This window comes from Hemitrygon akajei, chromosome 16, assembly GCF_048418815.1.
Source record: "Hemitrygon akajei chromosome 16, sHemAka1.3, whole genome shotgun sequence".
In the NCBI taxonomy this organism is placed as follows: domain Eukaryota; kingdom Metazoa; phylum Chordata; class Chondrichthyes; order Myliobatiformes; family Dasyatidae; genus Hemitrygon; species Hemitrygon akajei.
The window spans coordinates 19091776-19107850 of NC_133139.1; the positions used below are offsets into that span (position 1 = coordinate 19091776).

General features: G+C 40.7%; 1 protein-coding gene across 1 annotated transcript in view; it reads right to left on the reverse strand.

The window, feature by feature from the left end:
- The window catches only part of apc2 (APC regulator of WNT signaling pathway 2), a 246097-nt gene that overhangs the window by 15186 nt on the left and 214836 nt on the right, over positions 1-16075 (reverse strand). Inside the window, exons 10-13 of the mRNA XM_073068331.1 lie at positions 14050-14145; positions 10283-10422; positions 5371-5448; positions 2244-2360 (exon numbers count right to left, since the gene is read on the reverse strand). Of these exons, the coding sequence (XP_072924432.1) occupies positions 2244-2360; positions 5371-5448; positions 10283-10422; positions 14050-14145 (431 nt within the window). The remainder of the gene's footprint in view (positions 1-2243; positions 2361-5370; positions 5449-10282; positions 10423-14049; positions 14146-16075) is intronic.

Below are 16075 nucleotides of genomic sequence, written 5' to 3' on the forward strand. Positions count from 1 at the left end.
AATCCAGAGCAACATGCACAAAATGCTGGAGGAACTCAGCAGGTCAGGCAACATCAATGGAAAGGAATAAACAGGCGATGTTTTGGGCCAAGACCCTTCAATAGGACATTGATTTCTTGTGTGAATTTTCACCAGACAACCCCATGATCTTATTTTTTTACATAATTTATATCCATCTCAACCTACCATGTCAATATGGTTAAACTTAAACTATTGGTTTTGAGTCCTGAGGAAGAGTCTCGGCCTGAAATATTGTCTGTTTGTTCATTTCCATGGATACTGCCTGATTTGCTGAGTTCCTCCAGCATTTTCTGTGCATTGCTTTAGATTTAGCTTTTCTGTGCTATTTAATATCCTTTATACACCCATAATCTGTTGCAATTGTAAAGAGCCCAATGTCTCGAACCTACGCTCAGAACTTTGAATCAATCTTGTACCCCTTCTCTGCTATGCTCACTGGATCAGAATTCTTCTCTTGTAAATTGTGAGAGAATTCAAACAGCAGTCTCAATAATCTGACAACTTTATATTCACAATATTATATGCATCTTGTTTTGCGTTGCTACTGAACATGACATCGGCATGTTAAATGCAACGTTTTCTAATACTTATAGATTTGCTTCAGCCCAGGGATTTCCCTCCCAGTACATGTATTAATTCCCCATAATGTGTAGTAATTTATCTCCTTATTATCTCATCTCCCTATTGATCCACCCAGAACAGGAATTCCCGGCCTATGGTCCACAGACCCCTTGCTTACTGGTATTGGTCCATGGCATTAAAAAGGTTGGGAATGCTTAATCTAAAATATAATCAAAAGTAGAATGGGGATTATTGCCACTGAAATAAATCGTGAAATGTGTTGTTTTGCATTAGCATGAGAGTGCACTCTAAACAAGTCACTATATGTTACAATAAAATAATTAAATATTGCAAAAGAGGGAATACTGAGGTAGTGATCGTGAGTTCATGGACCATTCAAAAAAATGATGGCGGAGAGGAAGACAATAGTCCTAAAACATTAGTGTTGGTCTTCAGGCTCCTGTGCCTCCTCGCTGATGGTAGTAATGAGAAGAGTGTATATCCGGGATGGTGAGGGTCCTTTATGATGGATGCTGCTTTAATGAAGCACCACCTTTGGAAAATGTCCTCGAAGGTGGGGAGGATTGTGCCACTGATGAGCTGGCTAAGTCTACAGCCCTCTTACAATCCTGTGCATTGGCACTTCCATAACAGACAGTGCTCTCCACGGTACCTTTGTAGAAGTTTATTAGAGTCTTTTGGGATATGCTTAATTGCTTCAAAGTCCTAATGAAGAATAGCAGTTGGCTGCCGTTGTTGTATTGCATCAGTATGGGGGGACCAGGATACAGTATATCCTCTGGGATGTGGACAATAAGGAACTGCTCATACTTTCCACCACAGACCCATCAGTGAGAATTGATGGTCTTCTCCCAACATTAATTTATTTTATTTAGAGATACAGAATGGTTACAGGTCTTTCTAGCCCAATGAATGACCTTTCCCTCTCTATAGACATTGACACCCTTACTAATTAAGTACCTATCAACCTCTGCTTCAGATATATCCAATGACTTGGTCTTCACACTAACTGCGGCACTTCCACAGATTCAACACCCTTTGGCTAAACAACTTCTTCCTCATCCCCATTCTAAAGAGTTTATATTCTGAAGCTCTGCCCTATGATCCTAGATTCCCCTACCCCACTCCATGTCCATTCTATCTAGGCCTTTTAATATTCAGTAGGTTTCAATGAGATCCCACCCTAATTCTTCTAAACACCAGTGAGTACAGGCCCAGTGCCATCAAAAGTTCCTCATACATTAATCCTTTCATTTCCAGGATTCTTTTCATAAACCTCCCCTGGAACCTCTCCAATGCTAGCACATCCTTTCATAGAAATGGGACCCAAGACTTTTCACAGTACTCCAAGTGCGGTCTGATCAATCCCTTATAAAGCCTCAGCATTGCATCCTTGCTTTTATATTCTAGTCGTCTGGAAAAGAATGTTAACATTGCATTTGCCTTTCTTACTTCCAACTCAACCTGCAAATTAACGACTCCCAAGTCCCCTTGCACCTCCAATTTCTGAATTTGCTCCCCATTTAGAAAATAGTCTATGCATTTATTCCTTCTACCAAGGTGCTTGCACTCGTTCACAACATACTTTATTGAACACCCAGACTAGCAATGAATTGTGAGCTAGTCGATAGAGAACGCACCTTTTTGGCTTTGAGGGCGCACCGCATCAGTGCGCTAACGCTCGCAACTTCCCGTAGGATCCTCTTGCTGTTGACATCTGCTCTCCATGAAAGGTTCCTCAGAATACTCGCCACAACCTGGAACAGGACATGGATGTTACACACAGAGTAAAGCCAATCCTATGAAGTGCTGACCAGCAAATAGCCTCAAACTTGGTTTTCATTAGCCTGGCCATTCACAAGGAGTAATATATACAATCTTTGCTCTTTGGCTAGATTATCAAATTGACTCACACTGCTACATCTACATGCAAATAGGTGAAGAGGACATGAAAAGGATGCTTCTAGGACCCAATTTAGCCTCAGAATAAAGGGACACCCCTTTAAAACTGAGAAGGAATTTCATCAGCCATATGGTGGAGAATCTGTGGAATTTATTTCCACAGAGGGCTGTGAAGGACAAGTTATTGGGTGTATTTAAGGTAGAGGATCTTGACTGAATGCGGGGGGGGGGGGGGGTTTAAGGGTCATGGGGAGAAGGTAGGAGAATGGAGTTGAAAAAAAATCAACATGACTGAATAGCAGAGCAGACTCGATGAGTCAAATGGCCTAATTCTGCTCTGATTTCATCTAGTCTTAGGGACATATAGAGTCATAAAAAAGTACAGCACAGAATCAGGTCCTTCAGCCCATCCAGTTCATTATAAATGTTTTAATTCATAAATCAAATAGTTCTTAACACTGATTTCCTATGTAAATAAAGGCAAGAGTGTAAAGCTAAATCACAATCTGATTTATCAAAAACTGACTGATTCCATAAATATATGTCTTGTTATATTTGCATTTATAATATTATTATAAGATATATCTTGGAAATTGGACTTATTTCTACATTTTATGCAAATCAGGCTTCAAAGTTTTAGCTAATGTAAGTCATACTAGAGTTAAGTTTTGTGTGAAATTAGATCCATTTGGAAAATGGCCGATGCATTATTGTGGCTGATTCAGCAAACCTTGGCCCAGTCGCACATCTGATGACATCACAGGTCACATGATTCATCTACCACTGCCAGAAAATGGAGCTTTAATGTGGGACTGCAGCCTTCACCATTTGCCTCCAGAGAATGGTGTGGAGATCAGAAATGAGACAGCAGTTCATAAAGCTGTCCTGTGATACTGATCTCTTGTGTGCCATATTTTTATTGGTCAGCATTAAAGATAAAGATTAGCTTTATTTGTCACATGTATCTTATCGTGCATTGTTTGCATCAAATCAAATCAGAGAGGACTGTGCTGGGCAAGTAACGCCACGCTTCCAGCCCCAACGTAGCATGCCCACAACTTTCTAAGCCTAATCCTAACCCTTGGAATGTGAGAGGAAACTGGAAAAGCGGAGGAAACCCATGTGGTCATGGGAATCACATACACACTATTTATAGACAGCAGTGGGAATCGAACCCTGATCTTCACGCCGTTAGTGTTGCGCTAACTGCTACGCTACCATACCACTCTGCATAATAATTCAGTGGTGCTCCCTTCTCTGGCTGCAGCCATTTGGACAGCCTATACCTCACAGTAGCTTGGCACTACCCAGCAGCTGATCAGGGTCAGAGCTGTGTGCCCAAACACACAGGATGTCACCATGCTCCCTTCCTCCCATTTATTCCCTCATTCTCTACGTCAGCTTTTCATGCAGCCACCATGGCCTCCATAAGAGTAATTTCCCAGCATCATCACGGCAATTTTTTAACAAAACTACAAAAGCTTATTTACATAAAAATACACAAAATACAAACATCAAATATTTACAAAGCAGTGAACAGATTCAAATTAAAATATTATTATTACTGTCTATAAAACACTCAGTTCCCTAGGGGGGGGGACCATCATTCCTGGAAATCCCCCATGGTACCCATCATGACTGCATGCTCCTTTTCCAAGGATACCCGGGCATGAAAGTATCCGTGAAAGAGGGACAGGCCATCAGCCAAGCAGAGCCCTGGACTGTCCGCCGCCTGGACCCGTGGATGGCCATCTTAGCCAGGTCCAGGAGCAAGCCCACCAGTAGATCCTTCGAGCGACCTGCCCATGTTTCAGGAGCGCAGGACCAAGCTGTTGATCGATACCACTTTGTAATGAAATACCATAGAGCTGGTTCAATCTAATTTTTGCCCAACTTTACAAAGTTCTCCATGACTCTCAAGTGGGCATTAGCGTTGAACACAGCATATCTTTAGCATTGTAATAGAGTTAAATCCGAATTCCAGCCACACATTTTGGATTTGATTCCAGTTGACATCTGTTGAAAATCCAAACGGCTTGAATACTAAAGCTGATCTTCAAGCTATCCATGTAGTGAAAACAGGGTAAGTTCAGGGCAGACTTTGGTTTTAAATCTACTTCTTTTTGAACGGTCCGTCGAAGTTAAATTCAGTGATCCCTCATTTTTGCCCCTTTGGACCCAGCTTGCACTTTCCCGTGCAAGTTGAACGATGGAATGCGAAGATTAACATAATTCTTTTGCATATGGACCACAAAGGCAGAGAAGCTGAGGTAGGTGAAATGGATGTAGTGGACTGCTTCTGTGACACTTGTTGGATGAAGTCACTGGAGAGAAGTACTGGTAGATATGAAGCAGTCTCCTTATTCAACAAAATGAGACACAGCAGGCATCACATTGAGACCCTTTCTGAGAAAAAGGACTGCTTGGCCCAACACTACACGTTTTGGGTCAAAGGCTAAAGGTCAAAGGACAATTCAGGACCATTACGTATTTACAATGCATCCACGGCACTTCCTTTGAACTAAACACAGCCTTCACACCGCACTCTCCCCACCCACACTAAAGACACCCAAATAATGAGTTTAAATCAGCATCGTCAGGTCTTCCAGTTAACTGTGGTTCATGGTTCTTAGGAATCCATTGTTCAGAGCTGCGTTTTAAATTTAATCTACTGTCCATATACAGATCTGAAGATTGGAGGCTGAAGTTATTTTCTATATGTCCTAACCCCAAGAACACTCTAACAACACCGTGACAATTACAGTATTTTATTGTCTTGTAATGAAGGTATTTTTCTGATAAAATGTACAATTAAAATCATTGCAGACTTACCCAATTATGTGACCAAAATGATTCATTACTGACCTGATGTATATCTTCACTTTCCGACTCTAACTGGGCCACGATACTTTGCATGCAGCCTTTTCTAGAGCATAATGTCGCCTGCAAGAGGAAATTGGGTTCTGAATACTCAGTAAGTGAGCACATCTTAATAAACACAACAATTTGATTCATTCACTTCAGGACATTTCTGACCGAGACTAATGGGCTGTCCAAGAGTTTGTACCTGAAAATAGCTCCTTTATAGTACATTATGGCCCTACTGAGAGAGGGATTCACCCAGGTAATATCCTATTTTTGACTGTCAGTTTTGTGGTCTAGAACTAGTATGATACTTTGATCTGAATTAACTGCTCTGGGAAAGAAATGCATTGTAATTTGGCTCAGTGCCTTGGTCATGGGAGGAAAGAAAAGTATTGGCCTGGATTTCTCTGCCAAGCATTCACTAATCTGAGCTGGAATAGAACCTAGAAAAGTACAGCACAGTACAAGCCCTTCGGCCCATGATGATATGCCGACCTTTTAACCTACTCCGACATCAATGTAATGCCTCCCTCCTGCATGGCTCTCCATTTTCCTGTCATCTATGTGCCTATCCAAGAGTTTCCTAAGTATCCCTAATCTACAGTATCTGCCTCCACCACCATCCCTGGCGGCATGTTCCATGGTCTCACCACACTTTGCTTGAAAAATGTACCTCAGATATCTATCTATACTTCCCACCAATCTCCTTAATATTATGGCCTTCCATATTAGGAATTTCCACTCTGGGAAAAGGGCACTGGCTGTCCAATCCATCAATACCTCTTATCTTATGCACCTCTATCAAATCTCCTCTCATCCTCCTTCACTCCAAAAGTGAAAAACCCTGGCTCGCTCAACCTTTCTTCACCAGACACCTTCTCTAATCCAGGCAGCATTCTGGTAAATACCCTCTACACCCTCTCTAAACCATCCACATCCCTCCTATAATACAGAAAGGTGTTGGAACAAGGCCAGTAGCATCATGAGGGATCCCAGCCACCTGTTCCTGAACTCTTTGTCCCACTCCCATCAAGGAGGAGGCTATGCAATATCCATGCCAGGATCATCAGACTTAAAAACAGTTACTTTCCCCAAGTGGTAAGGCTGATCAACACCTCCATTCTCTAACCATGCCTCCACGCCCTCAGCCACCACCACATTATCATTTCCTGTCAATCACCCTATGAACAGGCACTCCTGTGCCTAGAGTCACCTTACATACAATCAATCTATCTATAAAAGCTATGTTATGTTTTTATATTGATTGTGTGTTTTTATTATTTTTGTTTTATTGTGTTTTTTGGGCTGTATCAGATTCAGACTAACAGTTATTTTGTTCTCCTTTACACTTGTGTACTGGAAATGACATTAAACAATCTTGAATCTTGAATCTCAAAGGAGGCGACCAGCATTGAATACAAAATATTTGTCTAGCCTTTACCCTAACATTGCCTCATATCTCTTGAGTTAGGTCCCCTGATTAATGAAGAGCAACACACCATATGCCTTCTTAACCAGCCAATCAACTTACACGGCAACTTTGAGGGATCTATGGATACGGACCTCAAGATCCCTCTGGGCTTCCTGCACATGGCGAAGAATCTTGCCACTTACCTTATACTACCTTCTGAAGTGTATCACTTCACACTTTTCCAGATTGAACTCCATCTGCTGCTTCTCAGCCCAGCTCTGCATCCTGTCAATGCCCTGTTGAAACCCATGACAACCTTCTACACTATCTACACCACCACCAATCTTTATGCCATCTCCAAACTTACTAACTCATAACTTAGTGAAACTCAACGGTAGAAAATCGTCATCAACCATTTACAATAATGCCCTATTTGATAAAAGCTGTGATTTTACTTAACCCAGAAATTATACTTACATTTGGCCAAACCTGCTGGCTTAGTCCACCCACTTGGAATGTCAAATGTAGTGACCCACACATACTTGGCCTGTCACAATGTATATGGACAATAACACTGGCCATCAGTGTCCCAGACTCCAGTGCATGGTCCAAGCAGTAATAGTGTTTGTACAAGATCAGGTTCAGTGAGGAGACTGTTCCTAAAATTCCCTGAGTGTTTTGCAAAGCTATAAAAGCAGCAAGGTATGCTGTTTAGTAAAAATTAAATATCTCTGATAAATAAGTGGTTAAGAATATTTTAAAGCATATAATGACTTAGTGTAAGGATATAGAGCAAAATACAAACCAAAGCAAAATAATTTAAAGTAAACTATCTTTTCTTTTTTTTCCCCTGGTACAATCACTGGAGGGTTTTGGGTCCAGTTTGGGATATAGGAAGTACTTTCTCACAATGAAAACTGAAGAATTCAGAGATCCATGGAATCTGGTAGCAGAGAGAACTGACAGATTGGACATCCTGAATCTATTAAACACTTGGTAACTAGTGCCAGGATTTAATGGATTTAAATGGTTAAATGCCAGTGACTCTAATTGGAACCATGTAGCATCAGCCAACATAATCCTGTTCACTGATCCAATTTTTAGAAGCAGAATAATTCAGATTGTTCCTACCGTCTAATGTACTTTGAGCAAATTATATGAGACAACTTTCTGCTCTTTTTTTAGGGAGAAACATTAAGAAACTCCCTTGGGCTGAGAGACTGGATGGCACTGAATGCATGCATTAAACTGTCAGGAAGTATCATTTTTGTTGGGGAAGCTGGAAGGAGGGAAAGGCAAAGAAGTAAGTCCAACTTCTGTTCAGAATAACTATTCCCTCTTGACAAGTGCCTGAGCGTGTGCTTCATGCACCTGATCACTAACTTTTCTGGAAGAGATTAAAGCATCTGCCCTTGACCTAGAAGATTTTGTTTCAGTAACAGATGAGCCCAGTACAGGTAATCAATTATTTAAACTAAATAGAGTTTAGTTAATATGCTTAAGCAGATTGGCTAAGATAAGTCGTCAAAACATAGACAAATCCATCTCTTTTTCATCGACTCAAAGCTTAAGGATCCTGGGATAATATCCTGGCAATCAGACTGACTTACATTATAGATGGTGCAACATCTGATGAGCATTTTTTTCATTAATCCTCTCCTTATGTAGTAGACATTATCTTTCAGTAAAAATGAACCAAAAATATTGACTTGGGAACTTCTCCAGATGACACAACTCACACTCTAAACAATAAAATTATTGATTTTCTTTAATTCGTTCAGTTTCTTAGCATTGCTGGCTGGGTCAACAAACATGCATTAACAAGTAGCCTTGAGCTGAATGGCTTAATTATATCAGTTATAATCAAATTCACTTCAGTAGATCTGGAGTTTCAGTTAAGCTAATTTATTTGAGAATGTTTGATTCCCTACAAAATATTCATAAACCAGTTACATATGTAGCCCCATGGTTTCATGGTCAGCATTTCTGCTGTTAGCTTTTTGGAGCTTTTTATTCAGATTTATTGGCTTATGAGCTTTTTATTAACTGAATTTAATGGTCATAACAGCCATGGTCCGAACTGGGCTAAGCCCTCTTCTTGAACTCCTTGTTGTAAGTGCAGCAATTTAAACCAAAAAAATAACTAGATACTGGAAATCTGGAAAAAATAGAAAATACTGGGAAAAAAACCAGCAGGACATGGATCAGCTGTGGAAAAAGAACAAGCACAAACGATTCTTCGAATCCAGAGTAGCGCACACAAAATGCCGGAGAAAGTCAGCACATCTTACAGCATCTATGGAGAGTCATTGTTTCAGGTTGAGTCCCTTCGTCAAGAGAGTTTGGATGATGGGTCTCAGCCCGAAACATCGACTGCTGTTCCTCTCCACAGATACTGTGTGATGTGTGGGGTTCCTCTAACTTTCTGTGTGTGGAAAAAGAAATAGTTAAAGTTTCAGATCTGAGCTTCACCAAAACTTAATCAATATGCCAAGTCATAATACACATAAATTATATTATTGTACTAATGCTTCATGAATGTTATTTTTAACTCATTGCAGCAATTACAATGGAGAGAACTGACCCACAATTTTCCCCGCTTTCCCCATTTCCCTAGATCTGCCTCTTCTTGATTCGGAAGGTTGACCTTGCGAGTCCAAAGAGATCCTTGCTACTGGGCCTTGATGAACATCATCAGCTGATGTAGATGAGCCATGGACGTTTGAGGAAGCCTGACAGATCACAGAGCACCACCCACCCATTCCCAGTCTCGCCATCCATCAAGGCTGTCAAGGTTTATCTCTATTAACTCTACTGTGTATCTAACACTAGTAAAAATAAAGCAATTAATGTATTTAAAATATTAGTTTTCTCTTAAGAAAAGGAAGTAAATATTTCAAATAGATAAATAAAATGTTAAACTGAAAACAAATAATTTAAAAACGTCTCCCACTTTATTTTCATCCTTCTGTGCAGGAGTAAAATCTGCATTCAAGGGGGGGGGGATTTGCAAACCGTGCGGCATGTCTATCTCGGGACGTGCACTGAGCACATTTCCTTGACATTTTTGCCGGATCCAATGCCCAGCAAAATCTAATCCAATGAACTTACACCTACATCAAAGTGGTTAGAAAATATGTGTTTTGTTTCCACCGCTTATAATGGAAAAGAGATATGGAAGCAGATTTTGCTCAATCTCTCTGTCCCGATGAGAACATTACTTCTTTTCCAATCACCCCTCCCAACCTTCCAACTCTCAATTGATCATTCTCACACAGAGTGGGCACTCATGATTCTTGTGGCAAGAATAAAGCCTGTCCAGACCAAACCCTTCGTCGTCACTACCTCCTCCCATAGATGCTGTCTGGCCTGCTGAGTTCTGCCAGCATTTTGTGTTTTTATTTATTTCCAGCATCTGCTGATTCACTCGTGTTGCCTTCCCGTATTTATCTAGCCTGTAAAGTGTGGGCAGGTGTGCCTGGACAAGCTACGGTCACTCACCTTATTGACGACATCTCCAAAGGTGAGGTTGGTCAGGGCCATCCCTGCGTACCGACGTAGGGCTGAATTCAAAGGGTCACTGGTTGCCCCGTACATGTCGCAATCAACTTGAAGCAACTCGGCAACTGCCTGCAGTCCTCCTGTGTCAGGACAGATAAACAAACACTGGTGAGACATCTCAGTGTCTCATCTTCTCTCTTTTTTTTGGTTTGGAGAAGCCAAATTTGGCAATGTTTATTTTACAGAACATAGAACACTACAGCACAACACAGGCACTTTGCCCCATGATGTACTGACCTTTAACCTACTCTAGACTTGTAACTCTGGAACATCCTTCAGCCAGTGGAATTGAGCAGATTAATTAGAAATTGAGTATAAATTTTCATACAGATCTCCAAACTCCAAATTACTGATTTTTTAATACATCAAATTTCTTTTTGTAGAACTAAATATGCTTGGAGTTGGGATTAGAAGTCAGCATTTAAACCCAATAGACCTGTAATCACATTTCAGAGTTATTTTAAGGGGTGTATACTTAAGATCATTGACTAAAAAATCAGGTGGGTAATTCTGAATGATTATTTAACAAAATGCGTCTCCTTCATTGATAGTTTATTATTGCCTGGTGAACCAAGTTGCTGTGAAAATCTTTGCTTTGCGCACCATTCATACAGATCATTTCATCGCATCAGTATATCATGGTAGTACAAGGGAAAGGCAATAACTGGAGGCAGAATATAGGTTACAATTACAGAGGAAGTGCAGACTGACAAAAAAGGTGAAAGGTCATGACAAAGTAGACTTTGAGGTCAAAAGTCCAGGATGAACTTTCATCTGCAGGACTTCAAGTTGCACCAACAGCTTACCTTTTTTTAGAAACATTCAATAATCTATTTTTCCTGTTAAGTTACCTTGCCCACATGAGGGATATGATCCAGTAAATGAATTTTAATTAATTTTTCAGGGTGGAAGGGGATCTGCATTACTGTCCACTGGAGGCACGGCAGTCTCCTGATGCTGGAATCTGAAGCAACAAACGATCTGCTGGAGGAGCTCAGCAGGTTGGGCAGCATCAGTAAACTGTCTGGGTTCCTGAAGTTACGAATCTAGCAGATCCTTCATTGCTAGCATTATTGTCCGACGCTAATTAACATTGAGAAATTGGTGGTAAGGCATTTTCTTGAAGTGCTGTAGTCCATAGGGAGCAGAATTCCCCTGTTGTTGTAAGGATCTCCAGCATTTTGACCCAATGACATCTTTTTGTACAAGTCAGGAGAGTTCCATCTTAGAGGGAAATGACAGCTACAGACCTTGTTCTTTTTGGTGGTGGAGGGTATGTGTATGGGAGGAGACACTAGAGAAGCTTAGGAAAGCAAATTTTGTAGATGCTACACACAGAGTGTGGAGGGAATGAACGTTTGGGTAGGTGGGTGGATAATCTATCGAGAGTTCTGTCTTGTCGTCGATACTGTTGAGCTTCTAGAGTCTTGTTGGAAATGGAACTGAAGTGCTTCTTGTCACACTCCTGACCTATGTCTTGTACTGTACATGATGGAAAGACTTTAGCAAGTCACAATCAGAGGCATGTCAGTTACTATAGGGTCCTCAGATGGTCTGTTTGAGTTTCTAGCTGTTGGTGACCCACTCAGCATGTTAATGATAGGGGTTCTCAATGTTTGAAATGACATGGAATTCCAGGTGCATTTGGTTGCACTCTTCCTTGTTGAAACTGATCGGTGGAGAAATTTTGCTGCTATTTTTACTCATCTTTTAAGCACTCAGACTTTTGAAGTGAATGGAATCAGATGGGTGGGTAGTGAGCAGAGCCTAGCACTAACAGCTACTGTCAGATTTCCCTCTCAACAGAATGTCTGTTGAACGTGAGTCTCGAAAAATAATTTGCATTTGAAATAAAACTCATAAGGACAAAGTTATGAAATCAGCATATCCGGTCATTAGATGAAGAATTTGTTCAAAGATAAACAAATCTGTTGCCAGATGTGATTATTGTACTCAGCAGCATGAATGCTACAAATAGCGGTAGATACAGCCCAGCCCATCACATGAACAGATGTCTCCATCATTGAGCACATTTGTAAGGGGGACTACCACAAGAAAGCAGCGTCCATCATCAAGGAAACAACCACCCTGGCCATGCTCTCTTCTCATTGCTGCCATTGGAAAGGAGGTACCGAAGCCTTTGGTCCCACACCACCAGCTTCAGGAAGAGTTATTACCGGAAACAGCGTGGATAACCTCACTCAGCTCAACACTGAACTGATTCCACAACCTATGGATTCCCTTACAAGGACTCTGCAATCTATGTTCTCATCTTTTGTTGTTTGTGCATAGTCTTTCATTGATTGTATTGTATTTCTTTGCTTTACTCTGATTGCCTGAAGGAAAATGAATCTCAGGGTAGTATATGCCTACATATGTATACTTTGATAATAAATTTACATTGGATTTTGAATGTTATTGTCGGTAATCTACAGAGGAAGTCTGCTCAGACACTCTCTCTGCTATTCCGGCACCATCACCCATTCATTCAGCTGATCCATCCCACAATCAGTGAGAGATTCTATTAACTTTACGCCTTTGATAGGAAATTCTCTCCCTAATCCTGCTTGTTGTGACATTTATTATCAATATCTCTGGAACCACTCTGTGATTCTTCATTTAGTTTATGAAAGGCGATAGAAATTTATAAAACTTGAGGACATTCAGCCCACTACACTGATGGCAACAGTTATCCTAACTTCCTAGCTTTCAGACCTTAGTCCTGTGTATTCAGGCACCTCTAGTGCTTGTTCTGGCATTTGTTAGGAGTTTCTGTCTTCAGCACCTTTTAAACAAGTTTCACCTCACCACTTTTCTGTGACTCCTCAATGCTGCTCTATATTTCTTTACCTATTAACTAAAGTCTGAGCTTCCCTCACAACCTCTCCCCTCACCCAAACCAATTCCTCCTTATCTCTGTTCTAAAGGGATACCCTTCTATTCTGAGGTTGTGCTCTCTGGTCCCACACTCTCCCATAATTAGAAACATCCTATGCATGTCTACTCTATCTAAAGCAGGGGTTCACAACATTTTTTATGCCATGGACCCCCACCATTAACTGAGGGGTCTGTGGATCCCAGTTGGGAATCCCTGATCTAAACCTTTCAATATTCAATAGGTGTCAATGAGATTCCTTCCTCATTCATCCAGCGAGTACAGGCCCAGAGTCATCCAACGCTCCTTGTGCATTAACCCATTCATTCCCAGGATCATTCTCATAAGCCTCATCTGAGCCCTCTCCAATGCCAGCATATCCTTTCTTAGATATGGGGCCCAAAACTGGTCACAATACTCCAAATATGGTCTGACAAATGTCTTATAAAGCCTCTTGCTTTTACATTCTACTCCTCTGGAAATGAAGGCATTTACCTTGTCTTCCTTTCTACAGACTCATCCTTCAGGTTAACCTGTAAGGAAACCGATACTAAGACTTCCAGATCCATTTGCACCTCCGATTTCTGCATCTGCTGCCTGTTCAGGAAATAATCTATGCATTTCTTCCTTCTACAAAGGACGATATACTTCCCTACGTTGTTTTCTATCTGTGCTTCATCAATGATTGGTTTCTGGTTTATTTGTTTGTATTGGGCTCTTGACTTTCAATTCCAACGAGCTCTTTTCAAATGTTCTATAAAATCACCTCCATACCTTATTAGGGACATAGAAAGAATGACTATGAAAGAATTGAGAAAACAATGCAACTTGCCAAGCTCATTCATAGCACGTCGGTACTCTTCATCGAAGGACAACTTCATTATTGCACACATTGCCTGGCAGATCTGGGGTTCTATGGGCAATGGCACTGCAAAGGAACAGAAGTTAAGACCATTTAAGCACAATATTCCAAAGCATTTGTTGCAGTTATATGTCATATTCTAAAGAAATTAACACCTTTTGGTGGTCAAGATATTTTTTCAGCTTGGTGGTTCAATAAATACTGTTGGTAATAAATGAAATAAAGTGGTAAACACAAGAGATTCTGCAGATGCTGGAATCAAAATCAGAATCAGAATCAAGTTTAATATCACTGACGCGTCGTGAAATTTACAAACGCAAACACGAGGAAATCTGCAGGTGCTGGAACTTCAAGCAACACACAAAACGCTGGTGCTATCATCTTGGATCTCCCCCTCCCCCTCCTACTTTCAAATCTCTTACTATCTCTTCTTTCAGTTAGTCCTGACAAAGGGTCTCAGCACAAAACGTCGACAGTGCTTCTTCCTATAGATGCTGCCTGGCCTGCTGCATTCCACCAGCATTTTGTGTGTGTCGTGAAATTTGTTGCTTTGTGATAGCAGTATATTGCAATATATGATATATATTTTTTAAAACTAGATATTACAATACAAATATATTTAAAAATTAGATTAAATTGTGCCAAAAAAGAGCAAAAAAAAACTAGCAAGGTAGTGTCACTGTCCAGTAATGGACGTTCCCATGACAATATGGTTCAACGATGTCCAAGTCACTCACAGCATTCCATAATGAGTGTTACATGGGGTAAATGACATCATTGCCTGAAAATCCAAGCAACACACACAAAATCCTGGAGGATCTCAGCAGGTTGGCAGCATCTACTGAGGGAAATGGACATTCGACATTTCAGGCTGTCGACTATTTATTCCTCCCATAGATTTTGCCTGACCTGCTGAGTTCCCTCAGCATTTTGTGTGTGCTGTCAAGATTTACAGCATCTACAGAACCTCTTCTGTCTCTGCCATTGCCTGCAAAACACTTTGCTGGTCACGATAGATACCAAGTGCATTTTGATACCCATGATTTAACACACAATAAAGCCACAGAAGCTGTTTGCACTAGCTTAAGTCACATGATGTTCAGGAACAGCTTCTTCCCCTCTGCCATCTTATCTCTGAATGCATATTGAACCCCTGAACACCGATATAAATTTATGATAATTCACTGTGTTTTCTCTATTATGTATTGCAATGGACTGCTGTCGTGAAGCCATCAAATTTCATAATATATGCCAGTGGTATTAAACCCGATTCTGATTCTAATGTGACGCAGAGCAATCCTATTGGCCTGTACTTGGGAGAATGGGTGGTGATCTCACTGGGATGCACAAAATTCCGAAAAGCTTGACAGGACTGATACCTAATTGATGCTTCCCCTGGGATTTCGATGAGGCCTTCTTTGGCCAGGATTGACCATGGATGTTGTAACCTAGCTGTCTAAATATGCACTCCTGGGCAGTACTGGATTTTTCACTCAGGCTTTACTGCTGAAGCCTTCGCCATGAGGTTTGAGGTCAGAGATTTCCTTCCCCTCGATGAGCTGCCAACCATGGCTGATGAACCCTATCTGCCCAAAGTAACTGGTTTTAAAGCGCCAGTAACCCAGTGTTGACCCTTCTTCTATCAGTAGAGAAGGGGCAATGTCAGGTTACTGGGGTTTTTTTGTAATTTTTTTTTTTGAAGTTCATCATCAAACAAACATTTCCATTAGATGTGTTTCAGACATTGTACATATATATCATATAATCATATATATCACAAATCTCCACAAAGTATTTATCTGAGGTATACACTTATAGAAAAGAGCGGAAAGAGAAAACAGGCAAAAGGAAAAATCTATGTACAAGTAGGGAGTCATCTTTTTTTACAACATATTCATTGATTTGTGAGAATAAAATCAGGCCTACAGGTTACTGATTCTTTAAAACCAGTCCATGTGAAGACCAGGAGCTGGACTCAGTTCTCAGAGACTATTTG